This window comes from Rissa tridactyla, chromosome 7, assembly GCF_028500815.1.
Source record: "Rissa tridactyla isolate bRisTri1 chromosome 7, bRisTri1.patW.cur.20221130, whole genome shotgun sequence".
NCBI classification, from domain to species: Eukaryota; Metazoa; Chordata; class Aves; order Charadriiformes; family Laridae; genus Rissa; species Rissa tridactyla.
Genome location: NC_071472.1, coordinates 53,266,446 through 53,286,205, shown reverse-complemented (window position 1 = coordinate 53,286,205; position 19,760 = coordinate 53,266,446). Strand labels below are relative to the sequence as shown.

Here is a 19,760-nt window from a genome sequence, read left to right as displayed (position 1 = left end):
CAAGTAGCAGGTCTTCTCCTCATCCAATGGCCCGGGCAGAGCACTCGCCCTACGGGCTGGTCACCCTGCCCTGCCATAACTTCCCTCTGGTTGAAACACAAGCCGCTTTCCCAAATCCTCAGCTAAAGCGTTTGGCCAGAACCTCCCGGTGCCTCTGTGCCCCGACTCTGCTCAGCCCCGGGGGATGCAACTTCATTCCCTCCATGTGCCGAGGATGCACATATGGCAGCCCCCCTGCCTCCCCTCCCCTCCCCTCTCCGCTTCCACCTAAGCCCGACCTCCTAACAACCTCCACACGGCACAACGCGACCGGCCCGAGAGTGCCAGAAGGCATCCAGGTGCTGCAGCCTGATGCTTCACACCCGCAGCCAGGCAAATTTGCTGGGATTTCCGGGAAGTGTCTCTAGGGTGCCCCGCGCTGCTGCACCCCCAACTTTGGTACGCGCTTGTTTGGAATGCAGGGCCTTTGGGGGGGGGGGTGGACAGGGGGGAGAGGGGAAGTTATTCTGGTGGTGGCCTATGAATAACATCCAGTGATTTATAGGAAGTATAATCCAATAATACAGTAAAATAAAACAGTGTGTCTGAGATGGGTTTGATTCCAGGAATTATAAAACAAATTATTAAAGAGAGAGAGAAAGAAAAAAAAGCCTCAGAGAGGCCAGATCGGAGTAAATTGGGCACAGATGGGCTGGGAGGGGGTTTCTCTCTCTCCCCTCACCGAGATGCCCCTGCCGCAAGCACGGCTTCAATTAGTCTTTTCAGAAACCAGAGTTTTATTTCCCCAAATTACAGAATTAAAAAAAAATTAAAATTCTTGGAGTGTTTGTGGTTGGGATAAAGGGATCCAAACTTCTCTGTAAGTTGGTTGTGCAGATGGCTACCAAACTGTTAAACGGGCCACCCCACAAAGGCCCCACCCCAGCTGGAGCCCAGGATGGCCCAAAATGTTGGTAGTCACCTACGTCCCGTAGTGGAAAGCTCCATCAACTGAATGTCTCTGCCATGTAGAGCACCCACCTCTCTCTGCCTCCCTCCCCTGGCTGGGCCCTGCTTGCCCCATGGGTTTGAGGTCTCCAAGAAGCTTTTTCACACCTTGAATGCTCCTGACGGGAGGCAGCCAGAAGGTCAGAAGGGCCCTTGCTGGCCACATGCCTCCGTGGACAATGGGGAGAGCGGCTCACTGGGAGGAACACGCCGTTTGATGCCGAACAGCAGGGGAAACACTTCATGTGGGAATTCTTTGGCTTCCTCTGTCAGAAAAAACAACAGACCAATCCATCTCCCAGGGTCTTCCCAGTGCTGCCCGGCTGCACAGGCAGCTGAGACCAGCTCCGGCGTGCCTGGTACTAGCCCCGGGGCACCAGCACAGCTCCGCTGCCTGCACTGGGCACAGACCGCGGGGCTCTGCCCCCAGTCACCCGAGCCCTGCCGTGGGCACGTGCTGCAGGGGCCCGGTAGCCAGCAGTGACCTGTGTGGGAGGAGGCCACGGAACACCACGTGCCTCTCACAGCTGGCTGGCTCTGAAATCAGTTTAACCACCCCACTGCACCCCAAAAAGTCAGCGTGTCAGAAGAGCACGCGGTGACCTCGCACAGATTGATTTACGGAAGAGTGGCAGCCGCTAGCAGGAGGTGCAGGAGGACACATCACAACTGCCATACGGGGGACGCGTGCTGGGGCACGGACACCCCGGAGGAACCAGGGCCGACCCACATCACAGCAAAAGAGAACAAGTACAAAGCGAAGAGCCGCAGATACAAACCGTTACGCACAAGTCCCCAATCTCCTGCGCTGCCTGTTGCCTCACTGAAGGAATTGGGACAGACCGAGCATAACCTGCAGCAAAAATGGGGGAAGCTGAGACTGGGATGGGGCAGGATACGTGTTTGGTGTAAGCCCCAGGAAGGAGGAGGAAAAGCGTTTATTAAAGCATTTGATTGTTCAAGTTCCCTTTTCCTCAATACCCAAATCTGTGATTAAAAGTTTGTGTTCACGGGCATAAAATTTTGCTAAAAGTTCCCCACGTCGAGACTGTTTTGCCAGTGGCACCGCCCCACAACTGCTAGCACCACTGGATCCCAGCACGAGGGATTCATTAGACACCAGACACGGGGCAAGCAAACAAGTTTACAAGTTTCTCAGGAGCAGCTGGGACTCCAGAGACCTGGACGTACACAGCGGGGGAGAGAGGGAGCAGCTACCCCAGGAGGGAACTACCCCCGGACAGCAGGGAAGAGAGCCTCTCAGACAGACCTCCCTCCCCGGCCCCAAACCCACAGATCTCCCCCTGCTACTGAGAGCTCGCAGCTGAAGGTCAGACAGGCCCCTGCGATGGGAAGGACACAGACACGCTCCCATCCCAGATTTGCAGAAAGGATTTCAGTAGGAGGAGATCTCTGGAGGTCGTTTGGTCCAACGGCAAAGTTAGATCCAGCTCAACGGAGCTGACGCAGCCAAGCTCCGACTACGGCGAGCCCGGCTCGCGGCTCCCCAGTAACGCTTCCTGGCAATGGGGATGGAGGCAGGGTGGGACTGCTCCCTGCGCCCTCCCGGCCTCCCACACGGGAGGATCAGCCCCCTCGCACCCGCTCCCGCCGCTGCCCACGGCTACCGCAACCCGGGGAGGTGACTCATGTGCTGGGAAATGGAAACCCGCACCTTCCCGACAGCCGTTTCTGCCGTATGCTCCAGCCAGTCCTCTGCCCACAGCAAGCCACACGCCGGGGAAGGAGCCAACACCCTCAGCCCGTGCTGGGCACTTGGTAATAACTCAGCAAACATTCTTGCTTGCCTTTTAAACTCCAGGCCCTTTGCTTCCTCCCCCCACCCCCGGCTTCTGCACCCAACTCTTCTCAATATCACAGTGTTGGCACCGAGCCCAACCCGGGCTGTGCCAGCACTCCGCACACGAGCGCTCGGAGATCACCAGGGCATTTTGCGCTGACAACAGGATTTGCTTTGCCAACAACAGTCCCTGCAATGTTTTAGGGTTGCCAGAGCAAGGAGCCCTCAGGGAAATCCCCGAGGGGCGCCAGGCATCGGATGGCAGCCGCAGTGCCATCCGACCTGCGGGCATTTCACGAACACCACCACCTGCTCCGCGCAGCCTGCAGTCCCCAGCAGGAACGGGTTCGCTTTCTCCAGAGATCCGAAAGCTGGGAGCAGCTGGCAGTTACCCACACAGGAGGCAGCAAACTCCAAGAATACTTATTTTTCACAGGAGATAAAAAAGCGCTCCCTTTCTGTCACTCACACACATCCGCAACTCGGCTACGGACTGAAGAGCAGAGTCCAGTGGTCTGAGAGCTGGGATCGCTTCCAGCTCTGCCACAGGGGCTTGCCGTACAGCCCAGACAAATCTCTTCCTCTCTTTACCACCAGCTCCCGTCTGCGGCACAGACACCGCTATTAATATACCTACCGGGGGGCTGCGCAGAGGCATTTGCTCATAATCGTAAAGTACTTTGCAGCTCAAAGATAAACACACCGTCGCTGGTTGGCATCTAGCAGGCGGGAGGGCAAGGCTGCCTCGCCAGCAGGACTGACATTTCCAGTTCCCCCAGGGCTTCCCCCGGGAGAGGAGGGTGCCTGCGAGGCTGGCCAGGCAGCAGGCACGGCACACGGGAGCCGCTTCCCAGCCCTCCGGCCGACGCCGTTTCGCTCCATCAGCTGACCTCGGCCACTAACCACCGGCATGACAAGTAGCCAGCTGGCTCAGGAGGGAGACATCTTCCAGCAGCAGCTCTCTGGGGCTCAGCCTGATCGCCCACATGGTGGCTTTGACTGAAATACATCAGCTGGAGGCCTCCATCTTTGGGATCTAAATCCCAAGCCATTGGCATGCGAAACGCTGCTTCCTCCCACCCAGAGAGTTCAGCCCCATCCCTGCTCCCAAGCGGGCGGCTCAGGCAGATCTGGGCACCTGCCACCGTGCGTGTTGGGGGGCCACAGGGAAAGCACGTCCCCTGGAAGCACCATTTCAAACTCAGCAGAGGACACTCTGGTTTGGTGGCATCTCTGCTGAACGGCACGTTAAACCTGGCAATGGCAGAGAGCACTTACAGCCTCCCGGGTGGATGGAGGAGAGGAGGAGGAGGATGAGTAATACTAGATCTCTAGGTGTCTTAATATGGGGAATAGCCTCCAGCCTGGGCTTTCACATCACCCAGCTGCCTGCACAGACACAAGTGGTCACAGGCAACGCCACTCTCCCAAAAGCCAAGGCCTCCAAGATGCTCCCAGCCCTTCCGGTGCCAGCGTGGGCACTGAGCAAGGCCCAAGCTAAATGCTGGAAAGGCAGAGCCATAAAGCAGTGCCTTCCTTCTGTGCTTCATGACTCGGGCTCCAGGGAGATGTGATGCCGCCTCACTCCTCAGGTGCCTCTGCCAGCTCCACCAAGGTCCCTTTGCTGTCCCTACACATGCCGACACCCCCACGCATCCAACCACCGCTCCGCGTCCCCGTCAGTCTTCAGCGGATGAGTCCCCCCCACCCTCCTCCGTGAGCAACTCGGCCATACAGAGAGCGGCTGATCCCCAGCCCGCTTCCCCTAAAGCAGCACGTGGTACCTTTGGGCTGGGAGTTGTACACTGCAAACATGTTGATTGCCACAAGCTGGAGCATGCGGGTGCTTCCGATGGGAGGGGGGCTGTGCTGCAGCAGGACCTGGAACTCCCTCAGGACCTCCTCGGCCACCGCAGGGAAAGTCTCCATCCTGCAGACAGAGAGAGAGTCTGTAGAGCGCAGGCTGTGCCCCCGGGGCGCAGGGCGGTCAGTTGGCACAGCTCATTCAGCGTCACCTCTCCTGGGGAGGGGGGACCCCCTGGGGTGCCGTCTCCTGTGGGGAATGAAGGTGCAGGCTGCGACAGAGGCAGCTGAAGCCTTCCTTAGAGAGGGTAGCGAGGGATTGCTCTGTGACCGACAGGCAGCATTCCTTTGGCAGGAAAACACGGCCTTTATGAGTCATTTCTGACCAACCATTTTTTTCTACTGACTTCTACCAATCTGGGAGGGGTGCCAAGGGGCCAGCAGCTCACTTGGACCAGGAGCAGCCCATGGGACTCCCGAGAAACCCAGGCTACAGCAAACTGCACACACTGGTGCCACATTGCGGATGTGGCAATTCCAGTGCATTGAATGTTGGCCAGAGCGTGCTTCCTCCAGAGGAACGGTGCAGGATCGGATCCCATGGCACCAAGCCCCGTCCCCCCAGGCTACACACTCCCCGGCACTGTGATTGAGCCCCTAAAACTTCATCACTTAGAGGCCCACAGGACAGGGACTGGCAGGCTAACGACTGGTCTCGTCTAGCTGCTGGAAGCGTTAAAGCTGGAGCTGGTCCCTGCAGCGCACAGGGCTGCTGTCGCTCATCAGGACACAGCAGCCAGTGGCTACAGTGCCACGGCCGGGGACGGGGTGCGCTTTCAACACCGCTCACAAGCGCCCACAGAAATCTGACACGTTTATCCGACTCTTCATCTGGCATCACCGAGGGAATTAGCTGAGGTTACTTATCAGGGCTGTCGGATCCTCAGCAACCACCCAGCTGAAGTGGGGTCAAAAACCGAACTGACAGCAATGAAGAGCACAGTCAGTTCACAAAAATGACCGAGACATGGTTGCCCACAACGGCCCTCCCAAAGAAAGTCCTCACCCTGGTATCCCATGAAGACAACTTTATAACCAAGAATCTGCCAAAAATAGTTTCCAACTACTTGGGGGGGGGGGGGGGGGGCGGGGGGAGAGGGAAGGGAGGTCCTCCTGTCCCATTGCCTCTTCTGCTGAGCTCGCTGTGTTACTTCTTGCTCCTACGCTAGAAAAAGCCAGACCCAGCAAGAACAAATATCTGTTTCGCAGCAAGTGCCCGCTCCAGTTATCAGTGACATTGTACTACTGTACCCACACGGGAGCCAGGGAGCCAAAATCCGCAGGGGGTGAGGCATCTGGAGCCAGGGCAGGCAACCTCAGGGGCCTCCATAGCAATTTCCTCTATCTTCCCCCGAGAGATTCAGATCTTGCGATATCAGCACGCTGCAGGCTGGATTAGCAAGCCACTTCTGGTAACCCACATGGGCAATTCTGCTGGGCTTCCCCAACAGACTTTCAGGACAGCAATAGGCTCTATTTTTAAAGACAGAAATGGCTTTCTTCTTAACCATATTTCACGGATGCCTTTCAACAACCGGTTCTGCCTAGCAGCAGGGGCACCCTCTCCCCGGGCACTGTTTGCTGGAGCAGTTCAAAGTCTCTCCTACCTTCCCAAAAACATGGGCTGTAACAAACACACCCCTTGTACTTTGTAGCTGTGCAGAACGGAGCAGCTCTGCCGGTTCAAAAGCACTGCTCCCCCTGGAAGAGGCAACTTCCCTGGGTTTGGGGCACAGCCAGGGAATTAGAGCAAACTGATTGCTTCTAAAGACTTCCTAATTTTGAGAAATCTCAGACCACATCCAGCATCTCCAGCAACATCCTCCTAGGGCAGACAGGACACTGGGGATGGAGGAGCCCTTTGCAGGATGGATTGTTAGTGCGGAGATGGAAGATTATTGCCATGGAACAACAACAAGAAGGAGCGAGGGCTTCCTCAGCCCCGCCAGCTGTGCTTTGATACCGCAGCACATCTGGAATGGCATGCAGTAACCCCACTGAGCTCAGAACCAGCAGGTCAGGAGCAGAGCGGAAGCTTTTAATAAATGGCTTACCTGTGGTTTTAGGAGCAAAAGAGTCCAATTAGGGCAACATCATCTTTTCCATACCTTTTACAGATAAATCACTGAAGATCCTGCCCAAAGAGGACTCAACTATTCCTCACCTTTTACCTATTTTAAGCGCGGAAGCTGTTTAGCAGGGCTGGACGATTTTCTCTTCCTGTGTCATGGTATTACTTTCTAGTTCCCTTCTAAGTACTTCAGGGGATATTGTACCATTAAACATACTTGGGTTTTCTAAATGACTGCCCTGGGAAGCAACCGCCTCAAACCCTGCATCTTAATTTCACAAAGGTCTCAGGAGCCAAATGTGCAAGCAATCTCTGCAACATCCCCATTAATCCCCCTGCTGGCACGCGTTCAACCGGAGCTGGGCCGCGAGCACGGCCCCACAGGGCCGAGGACCAGCAGCTCCCCGGATGCTCTGCCCTCCGGCGCAGACACGCTGCCGTTACCAAACCTTCCACGGGCTCTTGCAGCTTTCCTCCTCTTTGCTGCGGGCAGGAGGACATTCAGTTCTGCCTCCTCGCTGCAGGCCAGCCTGCTGCCCGCAAGCAGATAATCAGTGCCTTGTGACTCAGGGAGAGATCAACAGCGCTGGCAGCGAGCGGATTGTTCTCCTCCTTGCCCTCAGACAATCAGAGCTTCGACAAATTGGCCAGCACAGCTTCTACTTCCCATTGCTTTACGAAGGGTCCAAAGTCAAGCTCCTGACTGGCCACCCCAAAGAGCACGTTGGATGGAGCAAGCGCTGAGGCTGCTTGGCAGGGTCGGCGTGTCCCGCACTGCTGTGCTTCCCCGCTCCAGGAGGGAAAGGGGACATCCCCAGACAGAGGCAGGGAACCGTGCATCTGAGTCAAAAAACCAACAGTAGGGAAAAGATGCCACTTTGCGTTCACACTACCTTCACTTTAGTGGCCTGAAAAAGGTCTCTCAGCCCTTATTTCCACAAGAGACTGAAGGAGCCAACAGAGCTCATGAAACTACATCTGCTTACGAGGCACTGGCAGGCTCAAGCAGAGACCACCGTTGCTGGAGACCACCTGAACCCACGTGAGGCCTCACCACAACAGTCGACGCATCACCCGAGAGCAAGGGCCAGCCCAGATCTGGAGGTGGGACATCTCCGTGGGAAGCCCCTGGGCTGCGAGGCTGAGCTTTGCTCTCTGGGTCAGAAGGACGTCCCTCAGGCTGGGATCTCAGCCCAGACCTGTATCAGGCTTGCTTTGCTTCAAGGGTAGCTGTTCAATTACTTGAAACCAGTTTTTGACAGACATTGCCAAGGGCACTTTGTATAAACCCATTCCCACAGCCGTGGCAGCTCTCGGTTACGAGGCTTTCACTGAAACGGCAGCGAGGAGACGAAGGGCAAGACTTGTCTTGACACGCTCTGGACGGCGGCTTTCAGCCACTGCCTGATTCTGCCTCGATGGCTTTGCGCTCCTTGCGGGCACCGCCACCGAGAGCCCCCCAGAGCCACCTCTCCGCTGGTGAAGGAGGGGGGCAATGGGAGAGAGGGGGGTAAAACCAGAAATTAAGGGAGACAGGGCAGGGTTAGGTGGTGGGAGAGAGAGAAAACAGCCATTAGTCCTTCCTGTGTGAGTATCGGCCTCTGCCAGAGGGTCCCGGTGCACAGGCAGGACCAGACCTTGAGGTGGGGGAAGAAAAAGCCCAAACAATAACCAGTGTGGATCGGAGGGCGGGTAAGGAGAATAAGAACCAGGAGGCTAGGCCTGCAAGAATTCACACCCTGTGCCCTCAGCTCCAAACACAGCTTAGTTGCTAACAATATTAAATTCCAAAAAGACTTGTAATGTAGGAAAATAAAATAAACATCCTGCACACTTACCCAATCCTGGTAAACAGCTTCCCATGGGCATGGAGAAAACTGAGGATGAACCTTTTGTTCAGCTGCATGGGAAAAAAAAAAAAAGAGAGAGAGGAGAAAACAATTAAACTCTCTCCTATTTCCTGTGAATTAAGAATGTCCCCAGTGACAGAAGAACCTGGCCTGGATGCCGGGGGTGGCACTGGAGATGGGAACCAAATGGACATGCCCAAACTCTTACAAACATCATGCACACAGGCACGGGCAAGTGCCAAACAGCTGGAGCTGGAGCAGGGAGAGGCGATGGAGACACAGCACCCTCTGCCGGGTCCTGGGCTCCCTCGCAGGGCCACCAGCCCAGCGGGCACCGGCCCCGGGCAGCTCCGACTGCCTGCGGGTCAGCTCTTGGCTAAAGGGTTCCTCCATCGCACCCCGTGAGCCCGAAGCGGAGCAAAGCCAAAGGGCTCACGCAAAAGGAGTCCCCCCTCAAGGGCAGCCCTTCCCACCAGCGTTTCCCACCAACGGGGGAAAAAAAAAAAACAAACAAACAAAAAAAACCAACCAACCAACAGAAGCAACTTGTTCAGTGCTCCACAACTGCGGCAGAGGCTGAGCAGCCTCTGGTCAACGCGGAGAGGGAGCGGACTGTCCTCCTCCCCAGTGCTTTTCCGCAGAGAAGCCAACGCAGCGAGCCCAGCAGCATTTGTTTGTGCCCTGCCAGGAGCAGCTTTCAGAAGCGTGGGGGCATGGGGGTGACGCTGCACCCCTTTGTTTAACCCCAGCCTTAAGCAATTACAGAGAGGGAGCTGGCGATCAGACACATCAGAAAAGCCCCTGAAAGCCTGCAGCAGCGATGCCGCCATCGAACTACCAGAGCAACATGGGGCTAAGGGGACAGAGGGGGAGCTGGCTGGAGCACACGCTGTGAAGGCAGCTTCCTGCCCTCCTTAGCTCCAGTAACACCAAAACCTGACTTGAATAATTACTTACTGCTGCTCTAAGCCACCTCTGCTAGCTCAGCAGAGCTCCGGGCTTTCCCAGTCCTTATCTAAAGGGCTTTGAAGGAGGCTGCGGGTGGGTAAGCAGTCACTTTGCCTGGCCCTGGAGGTGGCTGTGTCATGCTAGGAGAGGACTGGCCTGGCTCTTACCTTCTCCACAGCAAGAGGCTTTTCCTCTCGCACCCACGCGCCTGCACAGCCTCAGCGCGGTGAGAAAAGCCAGGCCCCCAGCACCAGGTGGGGAGATGCTGACCAGGAGCGACCCAGCCTGAGCACCACTGCTCTGCTCCCATTCACACGCCAATTTTTATATCTTGAACCCCCTCTATAAAGGTCAGCGACGCCACTTCCATTTATGGGGGGGGGGGGGGGGGGGGGATCAGACGCGCAGAGGGAGGACGAGGTTACCGGGCAGGGCTGTGGCAATGCCCGGCCATGGTCATGCAAGACGGTGCGAGACGGCCACCAACCAGTGCCTCCAGGCAGCACCGCGCTCCCCGTCATGGCTGGCTGTAGGGGATGCTTATCACGGGCAGTCCCGGCTCTGGCTTTACCTCCCACCCTCATTTGCCGAACCCTTCGGCTCACGCCATGACTTATGCCAGCTGCTCGGCGAGGTGCGATTGCTCGGTTAGGTGTAATTAACCCGGGCTGCGTTCCCGGAGGACCCATGCAGGAGAATGATGCCCTGCTGCAGAGTCGCTCCTGGGCCATGTGCGAGTTTAAACATAAAACCTGTCTCATAAAACAAACCAGACCAATTAAACTGGCCCCCGCAGCAAGGGGTTCTTGCTTACTCACTATTTTACTGCCGCCCTAAAGAGCCCTTTCCACTGGAACTCGACTTTATTTGCCACCATTTTATTAACTCTGCAGATGAGACCCAGAAGAGACTGGGGAATATTGGGACAGCACAGCAAAGCCCTTATTCACCCTGCCAGCAAATTTTGGACGTAGGTGCTTCTCCACCATCCTCCTTAGGACACCACGGCAACTAAGAGCTTGAAAATGTTAGCGTATTTCTTTTCCAGCAACAGCTCGTGCAGGTAGGAAGCTGGTTCGTGACCAGCGCCGGGGCTCCGGCTGCAATCACGTACCCATACCCGTGTCTACTGGGCAGCCTGTTGCAATGCTGGTTGGCACGCCGCTCATGGGGGAAAAAAAAGAAATTGAGGCAGAAATTTGTTGGTTATTTTTTTTTCCCCTCAAGGCCCACGTTCACCCGCAGCCCCGGGAGCGCTCGCCCTGCAATCCCAGCACCTCTTTACTGGCAGCGGGGGAGTACCAAAACTCCCCACCTTGAATGGAAAGTGACGCCTGCGCCCAGCAGGGACATGCCCAGAGCGTTCCCACGGAGACGCCTGGCTCTGGGAGGGCTCCCCAGGACCTCGGCTTCGCCCCCATCTTCTCAGAGCAAGTTTCACGCTCAGCCCTTTTCACTCGCAATCCCAAGGACTAACCAGTCACACTCCACAGGAACCAGTGCTGAATGGGGTCGTGGATACGTGCAAATATATGATCTTTATTTAAAGGAAGCAGGATACCTGCCTCTAGGAAAGATGCATGTTTCATACCTCTTGCCAACTTAAACGCGAACCCAGCAAGCCCAGGCAGAGACCTGTGTGCCCCAGCACTGTGGCATCTCAAGAAGGCACCTCTCACGCTTCTTTCACCACTTCTTCTCTCACAGCCTCAAGGTTTTGATGAGCTCATCACTTAACTTTGGACCTTTCGTCTCCGAGTTCACGCTAAGGCCACGGGTTGCTTTGACTGGGCTTTTCTCTGAATGACTCTTTCTGTAGTGACTCACCTGTCCCTCAGTCTCCGGGAGCCCTGCCTGCTCCTCCCGTCAAACGCCGCTTCTCACGGCGAGAGGGAAACAGTGACTTCCACCGAGCGGCCCGGCTTCAGGGCAGGGAGGAGGAAGTCCCGTCACCTGCTGTTCTGCAGTCGCACGGCAGAGAGGAACGCTTCCCCAAAGCCCTACGAGCGTGGTCGCTACCCTGACGGTGCTAGCATGAGACCCGCAAACTCCTTGCCTTCATCCCGCTCACTGCGCAGTCCGAGGGTCGGATCCCTCCAAGGGTTTCCTGAAAACGGTCCTTGTGCCAATGTCAGGACGCCAAGGGAAGACAGGGCTCCCTGCGCGCTTACGTCGCTGCCCTTCGAGGGCAGCTTTGCTCCTTGGGCTGGGGAACCAAATTTGGCTGGTCCCAGTTGGTCGCTTGAGAAGAGCCCACCAAGTAAGGCTTATACAACAACGAAACTATGTCAAAAAATGGATTTTGGCCCTTCCAGTTGAAAAGCGGGCATCACAGATATGGAAGTTATGAGCATATAGTGAAGGCATTAGTTATAAAAACAAACCAGCTGTCAAGAAGAAGAAGGGGTCCCTGCACACAGTAGTGCCTGAAGCTGAAAACAGCTGTTTCGGCTGTCATGAGTCAGCATGTGCAGACAGACTAAATCCACCTGGGAAGAGGCAACCTCACCAGAGGAAGCAGCCCACTGCTGCTTGGGGAGCATTCACACACTGCACCGCCAACCAAACTGGATTTGTTACCATGGAAGACATCAACAGTGACTAACAACTTCTCGCGGAGCAGCTAAGTGCAGAGATAGCAACGGTCCTGGAACAGCCAGCTCAAATCACCGAGAGGCCACGAGGAGTACATCCTGACAACACGCAGAACAGAGGTGGTGAGACAGCTTCAGGAAAGGTTTGTCATGTCTTGAGCCAGAAAAGAAGAAAGCAAGACCCAACCTCAAGAGACGGTGCGCTGACCAAAAAGGGTTGAAAACGGTGTCTCCCACCCCAGCACGGAAAGACTGGAAATGCCACCGCGGGGGGGTGCTGGAAAAGGAGTGCTACGAACCGGGCTGGGAAGTGGAGCTGCCGCACTCGAACCCAGCACGGACCCATTTGGCTCACTGCGAGGAGCGCACAGAGCTTTGGCACCTGAGCATCAGTCCCAGCTGTGAAGGAGGCACCAAATAAGGGAAGGATTCTGGAGCGGTGACTCCTGGGGAAAAAGCATTTCAAGTTAAAAATTGTTACTTCAGGTTTGGAAGTAAATTTCAGGATCTGGTCTTTATCAAGCGAGGCAAACTTTCTTCAACATCAGCAAAGCATCTGTGGAGCAGAAAGTGGTGTCAGAGTCAAAATAGGCTGCAAAAGACAAGTCCATTAATCAAGAGACCAGATGCAAAACTGCCTGTAACAAATGCGCCGTCTCCACCGGAGTGGAAGGGACTGGAGCACAGCGGGACGTTCTCCTGAGTCTAGGGGTCTCCTCGGTGACAAGGGGTTGAGATACAGACCACAGAGCCACATAGCTCCGCTCCAAAACACGTACCACACTCGTCCCAGATATTTTCAGGGTTTCTTGGGCAGCCAGGCTTTTCCAGGCACAGCTTCCTTGCTGAGAACTGCGTGAAATAACATCCAGGCACCCAAATCATGCCGTATTCTCACTCCTAGCTCAAGGGCTAGATATACCATGTTAACTATTAAGATTATCCCTCTCTTCCGCAGGCAGCTCCTTCAGAGCTTTGCACCACCCAGCCCAAGGGCAGCAGCGAGACCACTACCTCCCCTGGAGACGGCCTGACAGATACGAGCCTGAGTCTTTATCCAACGCCATCCCAAAGGCGCAGGGCACAGCTCTGCCTGGTGTTTTCCACGGCAGTATCTCACTGAAATAGCACCGAGCGCTGACACAGAGCTTCCCGAAAAACCCAAGACGCTGCAGGGGGCTCGACTGGCGAGAAACCAGGAGGAGGTTTTTGCTGTTACAGGTGCAATCGCAACAAAGCGCTAGTGGCAAGTGCTTTGGATAAATGGCTACCTACATAAAGGAGGCAAGACAAAAGGGCTAGTAAGATCGTCTGGCATTTTTACAGTATTTACAAGATACCCACAGAGATGTGGGCAAATTCCAGCTGGGCTAATTACCATAATCATTCCTTTTCATACACCACCTGCAACCACAAATGGATACTGAGCCCACCTCAGCCGCTTCTTGCCACGTGTCCTAGTGCAGGTTTCTGTTTAACAGCTGCAACGTCCTGCCCTGAAACAGATTCATTTCTGTAGCATTAAAAGCAATTCCAGCGAGAATCCTGATGCTTAACCTGAGACACTGCACGAAGGTAAAATCCAATTTGCTACGACATGGAAGAAAGAGGGAACCCTGATGTATCGTGGCCTTGAGGCATAGAAAAATTCATTTCCAGGTAAAGAGACCTTGAGACATTCCTGCAGCTTCCTGATTTTTTGGGCTGCAGCAGCTCCAGGACACATCTCATGGCTATAAGAGTTGCAGTCTATAAGAGCTGAAGTCCCCCCAGTAAAACCAATGAGCTTTTGATTTTTCCCTTCATCGCTGAAGGGAGCCGGTGAGATGAGAGACACAAGCAAGAAAATTGCACGCTTTGGTAATCAAAAAAATCAAGCAGCGGTAACTTCACTGGCAATGAAACAAACATCTGACCTAGAAATAAATTTAACATTACTTAGTAACGGATTTACTAGTGGAACTTTCAATTTAAGGAAAACAGGTCAAATAGAATATTTATACGCACGTTATTTCCTTTTCAACCAAATCTGTATCTAAGTTCGGTTTCTATAAATTAGTAATACATAACATTCTTGATAAAAATATTACCATTAAATAGATTAAAACCTGATTAAGTAACCTCTTAAAAAGCAGCAGCCTTCAGAGACCCTCGCTAAAGCGGATGGAAAGAGGTCGGTAGGGACTCACTAGCAACGTTTTTAAATCGACGAACCGAAAGCAAATTCTGCTGCCAAACTGCCTGCGACACAAAGGCGAACGGAGCTTCAGGTAACGATGGCTACAGCGCGCTCACACAGGCTTATCACGATCGCTTCAAAATCTGGGGGTTTCCAGCATCAAACGTCACGTTACGCATCTGGGATCGCGTAAAATTAAGTCTGCGGGTGACCGTGCCCGAGGCAGCTTCTCCCGAAAGGCTCTAGGGACTACAGCGGCTTCCCAACGCAATGTCCGGTAAAAAGGGTTAACGCATCCCTTAGACGTACAAGCAGGCACCGGACAGCACAGTTACATCTATATACGGCACTGGCGACGCTGACACTGAAATATCACGTCCAGTTCTAGCGCCCTTATTTTTATTTCTTTCTTTTTTTTTTTTTTTTAAAAAAAAAAAAGGATGCTGAAAAAATTGGGAAGGATCCAAAAAACCAGCCATAAAAAGTGATTCAAAGGCTAGAAATGATGTCTCGCAGTGAAAAACTTAAACAGCTCAATCTGTTTAGTGTATCAAAAAAGACCGGGAGGCGATTTGATCGCAGGGCGCGAAGCGCCTCCATGGTACTTAAGGGCTCTTTACACTCGCAGAACAGCAAAGCACAAGAACAAACTGGAAACATTTACTCTGGAAATAAGGTATAAGTGTTTCAGAACCAGCGCAATTATCACTGGAATGAACTCCCCAGGAAAAGGGTGGATTCTCAAGGCTGGATGTCTTTCTGGAAGTTTTGCTTTAGCCAAAGACAAGTTATTTGGCTTCATACAGGAGTAGCAGGGTGAAATTTAAGGACCTGCGATATACAGGAGATCAGACTAGATGATCTAATGGTCCCTGCTGGCCATAAACTCTACGAATCTATGCAAACATGCCAGAGAGTCCTCAGCTGAGATATCAAGTTAACTTTCAACACAAAACTTTTCACAAATTGGCTCTGGTGCTGCAGGTCGTTCAGGATACAAGCTCAGCTCTTCAAGGCTGCATCTGGTTAAGCACCGACAGGGAGATGACCCAGGCAGAGCCGTTCTTTGTCCAGCAGGTAAAGGAGGAGGCCACGCGCTGTGCGCTGAAGCAGCTCCAACCAGCAAAAAGCAGCTCATATTCAAACACACGCTGTTTGCCAGGAGTAAACAGCATTCCCTTCCTGCAATAGAAAACCGACACCAAGAACCGTGTGATGAGTTCTGGTCATAAGAGATCTCCTGTCGATGTAGCTCAGGGTGTTGTCAGCCTTCTTCACTACTCCGGAGTAGATTATTGGCGGGGTTAAAGCACGAAGGAGAGAGATAATATGAGAAATTACGCAAGGTGAAGACGGAAGAGATCTAACCCTGAAAGGCTTAGGATGGAGTTAGGCCAACAGAGAAGACATTTGGACAACAGGCTGAGCGGAGACGGAGCTTCCAGGAGGATGACAGCATTATCGCACGCAATCCTCACGCTCCCGCTCTCCCAGCCCTGCTCACCGGCAGGAATAACGGCAGCCGCTCACAGCCAGCCTGTGCCCAGGCTCCCACTACCTGGAGGTAGTTGTCCGCTCAGCCGCATTCCCAGAGTATTTCTGGAGCCTTCACTTCTACCTGAGCAGTATATCGCAGGGCACGAAGGCATCTCCCTCTCCGCTTTGAATCACGCAGCAATGAAATCTGCTGGGGAGGAAGAGTAGAGCCAAGGACAGAGGAAATGACACAGATTCCAGCAGGTTCCACTCCCTGATCCTCCGGAAGGAAGTTTCTTTCCTAATACCCACCTCCACAGTGGATACGAAGCCCGTCTGGAAATGGCTCATTCAACACTAAAGAGAAACGAGCGCTCCCCCGTGCCAGAATTAAAAGGTCTGGCTGTGGAAAATGAGATGCCCATCCCAAAAAGCGTACAACAGACAGCAGAAAAAGTTGGCGTGGGCCAACTTCAGACAAAGATCAAGGTTAGAATAACCAAAAAAAAAAAAAAAAAAAAAAACGCTCAAGAGAAATCACTGTCTCCAGCCTTCACCCTGCTCTGGGGGAAATTTCCCAGCCCTGCTATTAGGCATTTTACTTCCTTTACCTCTACTGCCAATTCTGGCAGTATTCTCGTGTGAAGTGCGAGCTCGCCCTCCCCAAATCACCCTGCAGTGCCTGGATCATCAAATCCGCTGCCACGAGAAAGGACTAATGTGCAGCAGCAGGAGGGGGTTTGGTTACACACAAATCCCTGGCTGATCAGCACCAGCAGGAGAGGAAATGAGGAAAGAGTGACTGACAGGGAAAGGCGGTTTCTGGATGATTGTACTTGGTTTTAGAGTATGAGAAGCTTGTTGGAACTTGAAGTCTCGCCCCCCCTCACCGCAGCCTCTCTGAGCACTGGGATATAGCAGAGCCCCTCACGCAGGCATAAGTCATTCATGTCCTTGTAGCGCTCCCACCTCTGATCCACCACGATACTTCTACACACATTAGCACCAGATGCCTGTTACCGGAAGGAGAACATTGTCGGTGTCTCTCCCATTCGAGTAACATTAGTCCCTGCCTTGTTCTTCGCAGTTAAATAAAACCACTGACATGGTCTAAAAAGAAAAGAAAAGGAAAAAAAAAAAAAAAAACCCCCAAAAAAAAAAAAAAAGATCAACACCAACTTCTGGAAACTCTTACCGATAGCGTAGCCTTCACTTTCTGGGTAGTGACAAAAGGTCAAGTTGCGCTGGAAAGCAACATGTGGGTTCTACACGACATGCGTGCACAGGCTAAATCAGTAACCAGGCTCTGCGAGCTCTGCCGAGCTCCGGGAGCTTTAGCGGAGCAGCACTGAGCATCCACAGACGATCACGAGCTCGGACAAGGTGCATCAGCGTTTCTGGTTGGATTGCTAACGCAGGAACTGCAGCTGAGAAGGTTTTTTTATCAGCATTTTAAAGTAAAAAAACAGAGTTTATTACAAAAAGTGCAGGGAGGGTGCACAACTGGCAGGCAAAACCAGCCAGTGCTAAGCTGCATGGCTGAATGTCACGTCTCAAACCCAGAGAGGCTAGAAGTGTGGTTTTAGTGTTTAACCAGTTTCAACTGCAGCCTGGCACTCTTTTACTTCCTCCGCAGAGAAGTCTTCTCACTGCTAGGGGAAAGAAACCAACCTTACCACGCGAAACCAAACGGCTAGAGTAAAAATAAAGCCCCAAGGTGGTTTGGTGACCGAGGTCACATTAGGAGGCGGAGGGGTTGCAGGCTGGGGAAAGCACTCAGAAATACTCACGCTGCCAACCGAGAAAGAGATTACAGAAAAGGAGGTAGGGCAGAGAATTAACACGAGTCCAGCCGTGAAGAGGCTGAGAAGGCTCTTTCACACGCCACCAGCTCCCCCATGCTCAAAACAGTTTGTAAACCGTTTCCTAAACACAAAGGAAAAAAAAAACCCAGACCTGGTCCTGACCTCCACGAATGAGTAACCAAAGCCAACAGCTTCCTGCAAGCTCGCAGGAGCGAGGGAAGGAGAGACTGCCTGGGCGGGACAGAGGGAACTCCAGGTTTCTCCCCCTCAAGTCCCACTTTGGACACAAAAATCAAGGATGCAACACCTCCTGCTGCTTTTTCATGTGGGTGGTGGAGAAAGGACAGAAATAAGGAGGCGCCGCCTCTAACTGATTACTGATGCCTATGATTCCCACCCCAGAGAGCTCCTCTGCTGGTTTTTGTGCCGCAGGGGAGGCTCGGCAGAGGCTCGCAGCGTTGCAAAGGTGCGGACCAAATACAAGCAGCAGGCTGGAGGGGAAGCACTGCCTTCCCTTAACAGCAAGGGCAGGCCATAACGCAACACACCACAGACGGGATCACTCGCGTCAAATACTAAAGAGCACTTAACCGTAGAGGAGATAAACTTCCTGGCTTAACACAAGCCGCCTTCCTTTACCAAGGTGCTGATGGCAGCCTGATCCAAGGCCTCGCTGCGAGACCTTGTGTATATCCCGCTGCCGGCTCGTGCGCTGAGAAAAACCCGAGGGGACACTCCCTTCTGTGTCCCCTCCCTTTGGGGACACACCTACGTCACCGCTCTGGTGTGGCTCAGATGTTTAACAGGCGTGAGAAATGGCTTCAGCAGAAAAGCCTGCCGGGCATCTCCAATAGTGGTTTCCGTTCCCTCCACTCTCTGCTCAGGCATATAGCGTTGGGTGAAAAAAGCCCCGAAAGCCAGCAAAAGTCAGCACAGGCTTCCAGGGCATCGTGTGCAGCCTGCAGGGTTACCTTTTTGGGGAGTCACGTCCCAGCAGCAGGGAGAAGGCAGGCATGCCTGCACTTTCATACTGCCCATCTAAACCAGCAGCGCAGCCTCGGCTGCCCGGACCTATTTTCCAGATTAGAGACTCCTAAAAAAGGACCATTTTGAACACTTTACCCACCTGATGAGATGGGGGTAGTAAACGAGGGAGCCCTGTACTTCATCCGGTACGGATTATTTGTTAAGAGTCTGCACGGAAGAGAAAAGATCAAGCCTCATCTTCCACTGTCCTGAGAAGAGCCACCCAGCCGCGTTAGCAGTCAGAAAAATGCTCCCACCAGCCCGGCAGCAGACTCAGGGGCAGACACTCCAAAAACAATTGAGTTTCCCAAGCAGCCTTTTATCCACGCATCCGTAGGGAAGAACAGCCATCGCTATAGGGAAACATCATTTCCAATTTTGCCTGTCACTTACATTTAGTCATGTGTAATGGAAAAGAGTCACAAGGCAGGAAAAGAGCCGAGAGTGAGGGAGCCGCTCCGAGTGAACAGGTATGCCTCTGTGGTGTATTCAACACCAGCAGAGTTGGGCCACGCTCACAGACGCTCTGCTCACACCACCGCAGCCTTTTAACAAACCAGACGCCCCGAGGACCACAGGGAGTGACAAAAAGGCAACCCCAACCTCTGAACATCGGTCACCACCGCTCCCAGGTGCAACTGGCCCAAGCAGAGGACAGGCTGATGGAGCAAAACGGCCAAGAAACCCCCACCAAAATTGCTACTAACGTGAGGTTTTTGTCCTGCCGCCCCCTAGAAGCGCCCCTCTCCAGACGCAGAGCCCCAGAGACAGCTCTCCCAGAGGAAAAACTCCACTGCCTGAAACCAGCCAGGAGAAGGAGCCAGCCCAGCCATCCCAGCAGCTGCTGCCCAAGAGGAACCAACGCAAAAGGAAAAACGGATGTGAAACGTGCAGGAGCTGACAAGGACAGTGACCCTCTTCGCTAAAAACACATGGCCTCTGTTGAGGCAGCCCAAAAGTGCCTTCTCCAGCCTTGGACCACAGCTGGGCTGCAGAAGGGTAAGTGGACACAGCATCATGGTGCACAGGTGAGGCAGGAAAAGCCAGAAATAAAACCAAGCAGGCAAGAAGAGCTGAGAAAAACAGAAGGTGAAAATCCTTGGAGATGCTTCATCTCACAAAGACACAAATCAGAGCAATGTGAAGATGGCCCCAACCAG

General features: G+C 53.6%; 1 protein-coding gene across 3 annotated transcripts in view; it reads right to left on the bottom strand.

Moving 5' to 3' along the window:
- SMG6 (SMG6 nonsense mediated mRNA decay factor) overlaps window positions 1-19,760 on the bottom strand; it is a 119,739-nt gene that overhangs the window by 81,711 nt on the left and 18,268 nt on the right. For all 3 annotated transcript variants that reach the window (XM_054208535.1, XM_054208532.1, XM_054208533.1), the window contains exons 9-10: window positions 8,561-8,622; window positions 4,573-4,718 (exon numbers count right to left, since the gene is read on the bottom strand). In XM_054208535.1, the coding sequence (XP_054064510.1) occupies window positions 4,573-4,718; window positions 8,561-8,622 (208 nt within the window). The remainder of the gene's footprint in view (window positions 1-4,572; window positions 4,719-8,560; window positions 8,623-19,760) is intronic.